Source organism: Cryptomeria japonica, chromosome 10 (assembly GCF_030272615.1).
Source record: "Cryptomeria japonica chromosome 10, Sugi_1.0, whole genome shotgun sequence".
Taxonomy (NCBI): Eukaryota; Viridiplantae; Streptophyta; class Pinopsida; order Cupressales; family Cupressaceae; genus Cryptomeria; species Cryptomeria japonica.
Window position 1 is genome coordinate 758,499,785 of NC_081414.1, and position 11,864 is coordinate 758,511,648.

The window sequence follows — 11,864 nt, forward strand, 5'->3', positions numbered from 1 at the left end:
AACCATGATATCACCACTTTTAATATTGATATTTTTATCTTAAATTAAGATTATTATTTCTCCCCCTTGTATAGCTATTGTTTAATTATAACATACACATAAGCTACACATTTTTTCATACATGGGCCCAACATGCCCACTCCATCCATTCCTTTATCTTTAGTGGCAAGCTATTCAAATTCAAACCATGCTATCACCAATTTTAATATCGATATTTTTATCTTAAATTAAGACTATTATTTCCCCACCTTATATAACTATTGTTTAATTATAATTTATCATGTTTCAAGTTGGTTTGGTATGAAATACACATACCTCAAAAAAGCTACAAAATCAAAAATAAAAAATTATTTGAGCTTGTTTAGAACAAGCAAACTAATTGAATCGTTAGGATGTATTCTAAAATTATTGTTATTAAATCTATTTTAGTACATTGGGTAAATAGCTTTATGAGTGACCTAAATTATTGAGAATCAAAGTAAAAGCTATGATATAATGGCTTAAAGTTGAGAAGTACACATTTTAGTCCTTTTAAAAATAATTTTGTGCATAGTTTAGCACTTTCTTATGATTATTATGATTTTAATAGTTCTCTTAGAGAATTTTTAAACTTTTATTTCATAAGTTTTGCTATAGATTAATATTTTTAAGATCATAAATTTTTCGTGGAAACCTTACAACATAAATAGAAATATTGATCTTTAAATAATTATATGTCTTTTGTATAATTTACTTGTTTGGGATATTTCCATCTTCACACACAAATTGTGGATAGTGAAATATATATAAATGTAAGAAATGATTTTAAATTTTTAAATGGCATATATATTTGAAAAAATAACAATTTTATTAAAATATTGTCGTATATTTGTTACTTCTCATTTGTCTTATAGCAAATACATTGCCCAAACCATCAAGCTCTACGGATACCGCAAAACCTGCAATTTTAGCCCCAAAATCCTCATCCAGCAAGATGTTCCTGGGATTCAAATCCCTGTGAAATATTCGAGAGGGGCAATCATGATGCATATAACTAAGCCCACAAGCTACGCCAAGAGCGATCTGATAACGCGTCGTCCATTGCAGCGCCTCGTGTGGTCCTGCGCCACCGTGCAGACGGTCGAACAAGGTGCCATTGGGCATGAACTCGTATACCAAAAGCTTGAAATCGGACTGTTCACTTGAAATGCAACACAAAAGCTTTATGATGTTGTTGTGCCGGATGAGGCCCAATATGTCCACCTCCGTTTTCCACCTTTCCTTCTCTTGCTGGTCACCCTTTATCTCAAGGCTTTCTGCTGTTCTGCTCTTATTAGGGATCTTATTAACGGCTACTGATTCCCCGTTCGGCAGGATGACCTTGTGAACTTTTGCAGCACCTCCGGATGCAATCACGTTAGCCTCCTTCAAATTGCAGAGGATGTATGACTCGTCCACTTCTGTCAAAGTGAATGGCGTCAATTTCCACGATGGCCAATCACTTGGCTTCCTGAGAGACGAACGGCACAGATAAATCGTGCACAAGGCCAGGGCCACTATTACTAAAGGTGGCGCCAGAATGGTAGCATCAATTTCCGACCACCGCATAGCCTCTGGTTCCCTAGAAAGCCCTCCTGGTAGATTGGATTGTCCAGAGCGTCAGGAACGTGTCCAGCTAAATGATTGTTGGACACGTTGAAAGCATCCAGTTTCAGGTGTCCTAATTCGGTTGGAATGTCTCCAGACAATCGATTGCAGCTAAGATCCAAACTAGATAAGCTCCTCATTTGATCAATGATGGCCGGAATTTGCCCATACAAATTGTTGACATTAAGAAACAGTACTCTCAAATTCGAGAGAGCCATTAAACTGGCCGGAATATCCCCGCTCAAATGATTGTGCGACAAATCCAGCCACTCCAACTGCGTTAAATTGCGGAAGAAAGTCGGGATTCCGCCTACAAGATTACAATTATATAGCAATAACTGCTGCAGCTGTATTAAATTGCCAAGCTCTCTGGGTACTGCACCAGGACGAAGAGGATTATTGCCAAGCGTGAAGTGCACGAGAGATTTCAAATACCCAACAAATCTAGGGAATGCCCCATTCAAACTGTTTCCGTGCAAGAAGAGAGCTTCGAGCTTTGGCAGCATTCCGAAGGCTGAGGGAAAGGAGCCGCTGAAAGCATTAAATGCCAGGTTCAACTCGCTCAACTCGCTCAATTTGGAGATACGAGTGGGCAGCGTTCCAGCGAAGTGGTTGCTCGACAAATCGAGCTTCCGCAAACGCTTGCAATTCAAGAGGCCATGGGGGAAGGGACCGCTGAAATCATTGTCTTGGAGGGTTAAGACTGTGAGATTAGGAAGAGAGCATATAAAAGAAGTCAAGTTGCCAAAAATAGAAGCACCCGTGAGATCAACGAGGGTAACGGTGTTGAATGCATCACAGGAGATTCCTTTCCAAGCACATGGATTTTGGTGAGACTCATTCCAATCACTCAAGGCATTATGCGGATCCCTCCACTCTTCCTTTTTCATTTTAAATAGAATTGCGCCATCCTCCGAGAGGGAAGAGCATTGGAGAAGCAAAAGGCAGCGAGAGCGGGGTGGGACATTGTTTGCATCAGGAAAGCTCTCTGCAAAAATCTCAGAAAACTTTGGAAAAATTTCAGGAAAGCTTTTTCAGATTTAAAGGATTCTCAAATCTCATTAGGGTATATTTTTGCAATTTTCATGGTCAATTTAGCGTAAAAGACCCGGCGAATCGACTCTGAAATCCACTCAGAATGCTTTTTGCTTTCATCATATACTTAATGGGCCGGTGCACAATGATTACATATGTGATATACCCTCTTAATTAGTGAGAATTTACATTTAAAGTTGTTTCAATCATCAATAAATAAGGACAACTACATTCTTTCTGTTTTTTTCAATCAGACTATTTAACTACCTTATATATATTAATATTATATATATAAATTACCTCGAGAGATATCTTTCTCAAGGAGTCTATTAGAATTTAAGGTGAAAAATATTACAATAGACGTTTTGAGAAGGATATCTCTTGGCATATTTTATATATATGATATTAATATATGTAAGCTAGTAATAATCCGAGCGCAGCATAAAAGACATTAAATAAGTTAATATATAATTATACTATTGTGTTATTAGGCTTAGGCTTGGCTTAGGGTTAAGGGTTAGGATTATGGTTAGGGTTATGGTCTACATCATTGTTAGGATTAGGCTATGGATAAGTTTTGGGTAATGGTTAGGGTTAAGGTTTAGGGGTAGGGTTATGTTTAGGTTTAGGATTAAGGCTATGTCTTAAGGATTATTTTAAGGGTTAGGGTTCAAGGTTATGGTTAAGTTAGGGTTAGGATTATGATTAGAGTTATCTTTAGGACCTTACAATTTACATTGTGGTTTGGGTTGGTGTTAGGGTTAGGATGAGGATTATGGTTAAGCTTAGTGTTTTGGGTTATTGTTAGGATTATGGCTAGGCTTAGGGTTTACATTATGGTTAGGGTTAGGGATAGGATCAAGGGTTAGGGTTAGGATATACATCATGGTTAGGATTAGGGTTAGGAAGTTCAGGTTAGGGTTAGGATTTTGGTTAGGCTTAGGCTTTAGGGTTATGGCTAGGGCTAGGGTTTACATCATGGTTAGGGATAAGAAGGGTTCACATCATGGTTAGGGCTAGGGTTAGGGATAGGGATAGGATTAAAGGTTAGAGTTAGGATTTACATCATGGTTGGGGTTAGGGTTAGGGTTAAGATTATAGTTAGGCTCATGATTTAGGGTTATCGTTAGGATTATGGCTAGGGTTAGAATTGATATCATGGTTAGGTTAGAGTTAGGGTTAACATTATGGTTAGGTTTACATAATAGTTAGGGCTAGGATTAGGGTTAGAGTTAGGATTTACATCATGGTTAGGGATGAGTTTAAATTATGGCTAGGGTTAGGGCTTAACATTATAGTTAGGGTTACTATTTACATTATGGTAAGGGTTAGAGTAAGAGTTATGGTTATGGTTTCGATTAAGGATTAGGGTTAGGATTAGAATTGTGGTTAGGGTTTACATCATGGTTAGGGTTAGGGTTAGGTTTAAGGTTTGGGTTACATTTAGGTTGAGAGTTAGAGTTAGGGTTAGGGTTAGGATTTAGGGTAAGGATTACGATTATGGTTAGTGTTGGGGGTTTAGTGTTATGGTTAGTGTTGGGGCTAGGGAACCTAGGTTTTAGTGTCATGGTTTGTGATAGGGTTAGAATTTTGGTTAGGGTTTACATCATGGTTAAAGTTAGGGTTAGTATTAGGGTCAGGGTTATGATTATGGTTAGGGTTAGGTCTTAGAATTATGGTTAGGGATATGGTTTATATCATCCTTTAGAAATAGGGTTAGGGTTTAGTTTTTAGGGTTAGGCCTGATGATTTGGTGCAGGAGCACCAACTTTAAAAACTTGATTATCCTACCTTGTTATGACTCCTAAGGGGTCTTGGATTGTTTATTTCATGTTAGGAGTCATTGGTCTTGTTTTTGATCCATTTGTGAGGCCTAGTCCCAGGTTTGGCAATTTATGAGCCACTTGGTCAACTATGGTCAAAGGGTCATAAAACTTTAGTTTTGAGTTATTTTCTTGTTTTTGGCAATAAATTGGTCCTTCATGACCATTGGTAGGATTTAGAAATTTAGTTTGCACTTTTAAGTGCTTTTGAGCAAAAATTGTCAAAAAGTGTCAATGTTGTCATCACAACACTTGACAACTTTTTATTTGTAAGCAAATATCCTTCCCAATTGGTGAATTATTTCAAAAATTGGTTGTAACTGAAGGGGGAGGCCTTCATAAGCCCTTTCAGGTGGGTGATGAAGGAGTTGATGTAAATTTTCATTTGGCAATCAATAAAAAAACCTTGTTTTCCTACAAACAATCACGTTTTTTCTCTTGTACAGATTATTTTCAAACTACTGGGAGGTTCTAACTTATGGATTCAGATTGAGGGGCCTCTTACCTTTATTTTTCCTTTTATTTGAGGTCTCTAAGTGCTCTGGTTTGAAAGTTATTGCATTTTTACTAAAAAGAGTTTTGAAACCCTCCTAAACCTAGGGTTTTGACCTATTTTTGCATTTCCTCTCATGGCCACCATGCAAAAATTCTAAAACTTGGTGGAATGAGAGGTTTGTATATGTACTCAATGATTCTGGAAGAAATTTGCAGGTTTTCAGGTGTCTTTGGCCTTTGCTTTGATTTTTAGGTTGGCATCCTCATGTGACAACCTAGTTTCAAAATGCAAAATTGGTGATAAAACAAAATAGGGGTTGAACCAATGCACAAACTCCTGGATTTGGTCAATTGGGGTGTGGAAAGAACTTCTTAAATTGGTGAAACTTTTTGATCAATCACTTTTCGTACACTTCCTTCACAAACCCACCTACTGAAGCCTAATTAGACCTACTTGCAATTGTGAAGGGAAGCAGGTCTCCTTTGCTTTCCAGACCACCTCCTTTTGGATTTAGACCTTTTTTAATAAAGGGTATTTGGATATCCATTTTTTTTTGCTGATCATTTGCAATTTTGCAAAGTTTTTTTGATAAGTCCCCTTGAGTATATAAGGATTTTGGGGTTTTACAAAGGAACCTTGTTGAATGGATTAGTTTGTTGTGTCACTACACCTTGAGCACGTTTACATGGGAATTTTCATCCACCTTGACCATTTGGTTTGATCCCTGCTCACTGTTTTGTCAAAATTCCAACTTGAAGCCAAGTTTGGTGTCTAGCCAGTTTGAGTAGGCTTGAGCAGTTTTCAACTTTTGATCCTAAGATCTTGTCAATGTTATCCTTAGGGTCCAGAATGTTGTTTATGATTAATTGAAGAGTTTTTTTAAGGTGTAAGTCTGGTTGGTAGGGTGTTTTGGGTTTCCTTGGTGGCCTATTGTGACAGTTTTGTACTAAATTACACTCACCTAGCCTAGCACTTGCATCAAGTGGTATCAGAGCTTAGGTTTTGAACCTAAGGAGTGAAAGATGTTAGAGAATAATGGTGATGGAGATAATAACAATGAAAGGCTCCCACACCACATGAAAAATGTGGAATTGGCAAAGAGGGTGCAATCCCTAATGAATCAAGTAAACAGTCTTAACTAGAAGCTTAATGAGAGGAGGCAAGGAAAATACCTTGGAGATGGGGGTGAAGAAGAGGAAGAAACCTTGTTGTAGGATGATGCTGATGATGTACTTGCAGACCAAAGGTACCTTGTTAATGCCCTCAAGATAGTGGCAAGGAGAACCACTGATAGTAAGCTTGACTTGCCTTCCTTCAATGGCAAGATGGACCCTGATGTGGTCACTGAATGGGTTGATGCCCTAGATTGTTTCTTTGATTGTGAAGAGATCCCTGAAAGTCAGAGGGTCAAGATAGCGAAGTCTAAGATGAAAGGTGGAGCTTTGACATGGTGGAACTTTCTTAAAGGAGAAAGGGTGAAAGAGGACAAGAGTTTGATTACCTATTGGAAAACCATTAAGGCCAAGATAAATGAGGCCTATATCCATGCAGATTATGAAGTTCAACTTCATAGAAGGAGGCAAAATCTAAGGAAAAAGGACATGGATATCAGCACATACACCGAGGAGTTCCAAACGTTGTGTTTGAAGTCCAAGACCGTGGAAAGGGAAAGTGAAAGGTTAGCCAGGTACTTGAATGGCTTGAAAATGAATATCCAAGATGAGTTGAATTTATGTACCCCCACCACAGTACAACAATGCTACCAATTGGCACTTAAAGTGGAAGATAAGTTGAAGAGGAGGCAAGACCAAGGCAGCAAGGGTAAAGGCAGCAATTTCAACAAGAACTCCAAAGGCAAGAGCAATTTTTGGAGTAAAGGGCAGTCTAGTAATGACAGCAAATCTTGGGAGCAGCCCCAAGGAAACAAAGAACAAGGTGACTATGGTGGTAGAGGAAACTCTAGAGGGAGAAGAGCTTTTGGTAGAGGAAGAGGGAGATCAAATGAACCCCTCAAATGCTTCAATTGTAATCAGTTAGGACACCATGTTGGAAGGTGCCCTAAAAGAGGAAACAACAACAACAACCAAGGTGAAAGAAGAACTCAAGTGGTCCAAGAGGAGAGACATGAACTTGATGTTGAAGAAGGTACGGTCCTAATGATGAGGCAGGCCTTCCTACAAGTTCCCCACACCCAAGAACCCCCCCAAAGGAAGAATCTCTTCAGGACAAGGATAAGGTGCCAAGGTAAAGTGTGTAACCTACTCATAGATTCCGGTTCAATTGAAAATTTAGTTTCTAGAGAAATGGTAGATAAACTTGGACTAACTAAATCTGCTCATCCTTTTCCTTATCATGTTTCTTGGCTTACTAAGGGGCAGCAAACCCTTGTGACATATCAAACCATGGTTGAGTTCTCTTTAGGTGATTTTAAGGACAAAGTTCTATGTGATATTGTAGAGATGGATGCTTTCCATCTTCTACTAGGGAGGCCATGGAAATATGACATGGATGCCACCTATAGTTGTAGGAAGAACACCTATACCATGAAACCATTGCCTGACACTAAGGCAGAGAAAGAGCCCATAGTCATAGTAATTGGTGAGAAAGAGATGGTAAAAACATTGAAAGAGTCTCAAGAAGAGAGTTTTGTTTTGGTTGTGAAACCCAAGGACAAAGATGAATCTGATTGTATAGCACCTATTCCCGATGTTGTGAAAGGTTTGCTTGACAAGTACAAGGAAGTCAACACAAGTGAGTTGCCCTCTACCCTCCCACCCTTGAGAGATGTTTGCCATCAAATTGATTTGATTCCTGGTGCATCATTGCCCAACAAGGCACCATACAAGATGACACCCAATCAAAATACTGAGATCTCAAGACAAGTTCATGAGATGTTGAACAAGGGACTCATTCAAAAGAGTCTTAGCCCTTGTGCCGTACCAGCAGTATTAGCACCCAAGAAATATGGGAAATGGAGGTTATGCACTGATAGCAGGGCTATAAACAAGATCGCTATAAGATATAGGTTCCCAATTCCAAGGATGGAGGACCTAATGGATCAACTTGGCAATTCTTGCTACTTCTCTAAAATTGATCTCAAATCTGGTTATCACCAAATAAGGATCAGACCGAGAGATGAATGGAAGACTACATTCAAGACAACAGATGGTTTGTATGAATGGCTTGTCATGCCTTTTGGTTTGAGCAATGTTCCAAGCACATTCATGAGGTTGATGAATGAAATCTTCAAAGATTTCAATGGTAAGTTTGTGGTTATATATCTTGATGATATTTTGATTTTTAGAAGCACTTTAGAAGAGCATATTAACCATTTGGAGCAGGTTATAAGGAAGCTTCATGAGCACAAACTAATCATCAATATAGAGAAGTGTATCTTCATGCAGAGGGGCTCACATTTTTGGGCTTTGTAATCTCTCAAGGCACACTGAATATGGATCCAAGCAAGGTAGAAGCCATTGTAAGTTGGCCTCAACCAAAGAATCCAAGTGATGTGAGAAGTTTTCATGGATTAGCCACCTTTTATAGGAAGTTTATTAAAAATTTCATTCATATTTGTGCTCCATTGTTGGATACAATTAAAGGTGGTAGAAAAACTAAGTTTGTATAAAATAATGCAGCCAATGAGGCTTTTCAATATTTGAAGAACAGGGTGGCACAATATCCCATTCTAACCTTGCCTGATTTTGGCAATGTTTTTACAGTTGAAACAGATGCTAGCAACTTGGCTATAGGGGTTGTCCTAAGCCAAGAAAACAGACCTGTTGCTTTCTTTTCAGAAAAAATCAATGAGGCCAAGAAAAAGTATTCTACTTATGACCTTGAACTCTATGCAATGGTCAAGCATTGAAAAAATGGAGACACTACCTTCTACCAAAGGAGTTTGTGGTTTTCACAGACAATCATGCTCTTAGCTACTTGAACTCACAAGAGAAACTAAGTGTTAAACACATCAAATGGATGGAGCAACTTCAAGCCTATACTTTCACTATCAAGCACAAAAGGGGTCAAGCCAACAAAGTGGTTGATGCATTAAGTAGAAGAGTGGGTTTGGTTCAAGAAATCCAACTTCAAAGCATTGGTATTGATGCCTTGAAGACTCTCTATGCATGTGATTCAGATTTTGGTGAAGCTTTTGAGGTTTGCTCTAAACTTGTGGGTAAATATCACACTGATTTTTTAGATTTCCTCATTCAAGATGGTTTATTGTTTAAAGGATCTCAAATTTGTATTCCTAAATGCTCAATAAGGTCTAATACTACCAAAGAAAAACATAAGTGGTCACTTTGGTATTGATAAAACTCTAGATCTAGTCAAAAGGAGTTATTTTTGGCCTAAAATGGCAAATGATGTCAAAAAGTTTGTTCAAACCTGTACAATATGTCAGCAAGCAAAAGGTGTGTCAACCAATCAAGGATTGTATCATCCCTTACCAATACCTTCTAGACCTTGGGAATCAATCTCAATGGATTTTGTAATGGGATTGCCTAGGAGTAAGCAAGGGTATGATAGTGTTTTTGTCATTGTGGATAGGTTCAACAAGATGGCACATTTTGTACCTTGTAAAAGAACAAATGATGCTTCACATATTACCCATCTCTTCTTCAAAGAAGTGGTCAAAATTCATAGGTTACCAAAAACAATTGTCTCAAATAGAGATGTAAAGTTTCAAGGCCATTTTTGGAGAACTTTTTTCAAGAAATTGGGCACAAATCTGACCTAGAGTTCTGCATATCACCCACAAACTGATGGCCAATTAGAAATATTGAATAGGTCATTACATAATCTACTTAGATACCCAACAAAGCAATACAATCAGAATTGGGAGATGGTACTCCCTCAAGCAGAGTTTGCATTCGATGACTCTCTAAACCGGTCAACAGGGAAGACTCCTTTTCAAACAGTGTTTGGCATGCATCCTTAGGGTCCCTTAGACTTGGTAGACCTACCTTTTGATTTCAAAATCAGTGCACAAGGAGAGGAATTTGTAGATTCGATAGCAAAAGTGCAGGAAGAGGTGAAACAAACCCTTCAAAATACTATTCAAAAGTACAAAGCCCATGATGCATAAAAAGAGAAAGGAAGTACATTTCAGAATTGGAGACAAAGTTTGGGCATATCTCAGGAAGGAAAGATTGCCTAAGGGTAGATATTCCAAGTTGCATATGAAGAAAGTGGGGCCATGCACCATTTTGAACAAAATGGGTGACAACGCCTATGAGATTTCTCTTCCTCCTACTTTGCAAATTTCTCCTATTTTCAATATTTGTGATATGACCTCTTATAAAGGTGATGTAGGTATTGACATTGTTGCAGGTCCTTCTGAAGGTGCAGGTACTTCTAATGATCAAATCTTTCATGACCAAGAAGACTATGTCACCAACCTTCCTCAAAGCAAGTCGGTTGAGTTGGAAAAGACCTTGGATTCTAAGATTCTAAAACAAACCAGGAAGAAGACATATTTGTAGTACCTGGTAAAGTGGAAAGGACTCCCCACCATTGATGCCACATGGATGACTGAAGAGAAGATCCAAAATCATGGATCTTCACTTGATAAACTTGACTCAAGTGGGAACTTGAGTTCAAAAACTCATGGGGAGTATGGTGCAAGAGCACCAACTTTAAAAAATTGATTATCCTACCTTGGTATGACTCCTAAGGGGTCTTGGATTGTTTATTTCATGTTAGGAGTCATTGGTCTTGTTTTTGATCCATTTGTGAGACCTAGTCCCAAGTTTGGCAATTTATGAGCCACTTCATCAACTATGGTCAAAGGGTCATAAAACTTTAGTTTTGAGTTATTTTCTTGTTTTTGGCAATAAATTGGTACTTCATGACCATCGGTAGGATTTAGAAAGTTAGTTTTCACTTTTAAGTGCTTTTGAGCAAAAATTATCAAAAAGTGTCAATGTTGTCATCACAACACTTGACAACTTTTTGTTTGTAAGGAAATATCCTTCCCCATTGGCTACTTAGTTTGACAATTGGTTTTAAATAATGGGGGAGGCCTTCATAAGCCCTTTCAAGTGGGTGATGAAGGAGTTGATGTAAATTTTCATTTGGCAATCAATAAAAAAACCTTGTTTTCCTACAAACAGCCACGTTTTTTCTCTTTTACAGATTATTTTTGGACTACTGGGAGGTTCTAACTTATGGATTCAGGTTGACAGGCCTCTTACCTTTCTTTTACCTTTGATTTGAGGTCTCTAAGTGCTCTGGTTCGAAATTTATTGTATTTTTACTAAAAACAGTTTTGAAACCCTCCTAAACCTAGGGTTTTGACCTATTTTTGCATTTCCTCTCATGGCCACCGTACAAAAATTCTAAACTTGGTGGAATGAGAGGTTTTTATATTTACTCAATGATTCTGGAAGAAATTTGCAGGTTTTCAGGTGTCTTTGGCCTTTGCTTTGATTTTTAGGTTGGCATCCTCATGTGACAACCTAGTTTCAAAATGCAAAATTGGTGATAAAACAAAATAGGGGTTGAACGAATGCACAAACTCCTGGATTTGGTCAATTGGGGTGTGGACAGCACTTTTTAAATTGGTGAAACTTTCTGATCAATCACATTTCATACACTTCCTTCACAAACCCACCTACTGAAGCCTAATTAGACCTACTTGCAATTGTGAAGGGCAGCAGGTCTCCTTTTCTTTCCAAACCACCTCCTTTTGGATTTAGACCTTTTTCAATAAAGGGTATTTGGATATCCATTTTGTTTTTCTGTTCATTTGCAAGTTTGCAAAGTTGTTTTGATAAGTCCCCTTGAGTATATAAGGATTTTGGGGTTTTACAAAGGAACCTTGTTGAATGGATCAGTTTGTTGTGTCACTACACCTTAAGCATGTTTTTATGGGCATTTTC

At 38.2% G+C, this 11,864-nt stretch overlaps 2 protein-coding genes across 2 annotated transcripts; one reads left to right on the forward strand and one right to left on the reverse strand.

Moving 5' to 3' along the window:
- Window positions 1–849: 849 nt before the first annotated feature.
- Window positions 850–2,516, reverse strand: LOC131859193 (receptor-like protein kinase HSL1). The gene is made up of 2 exons (XM_059212761.1): window positions 1,591–2,516; window positions 850–1,489 (listed from the first exon to the last, which is right to left on the reverse strand). The coding sequence occupies exons 1-2, from the start codon at window positions 2,514–2,516 to the stop codon at window positions 850–852; spliced, it is 1,566 nt and encodes a 521-aa protein (XP_059068744.1).
- A 4,767-nt stretch (window positions 2,517–7,283) lies between these two features.
- LOC131859194 (uncharacterized) lies at window positions 7,284–11,194 on the forward strand. Its single transcript, XM_059212762.1, has 2 exons — window positions 7,284–7,957; window positions 11,119–11,194. Exons 1-2 carry the CDS (start codon window positions 7,284–7,286, stop codon window positions 11,192–11,194), a joined length of 750 nt encoding a protein of 249 aa, XP_059068745.1.
- Window positions 11,195–11,864: the final 670 nt, after the last annotated feature.

Excerpts from the sequence above, each read along its gene's own strand:
- LOC131859193 (XM_059212761.1), bottom strand. The coding sequence starts at position 2,516 with ATGAAAAAGGAAGAGTGGAGGGATCCGCATAATGCCTTGAGTGATTGG. Across the intron at positions 1,490-1,590 it reads GGCTTTCTAGGGAACCAGAG|GAAGCCAAGTGATTGGCCAT; the intron begins GCTATGCGGTGG and ends TTCGTCTCTCAG.
- LOC131859194 (XM_059212762.1), top strand. The coding sequence starts at position 7,284 with ATGGTAGATAAACTTGGACTAACTAAATCTGCTCATCCTTTTCCTTAT. Across the intron at positions 7,958-11,118 it reads AAGAAATATGGGAAATGGAG|ATTATTTTTGGACTACTGGG; the intron begins GTTATGCACTGA and ends TCTCTTTTACAG.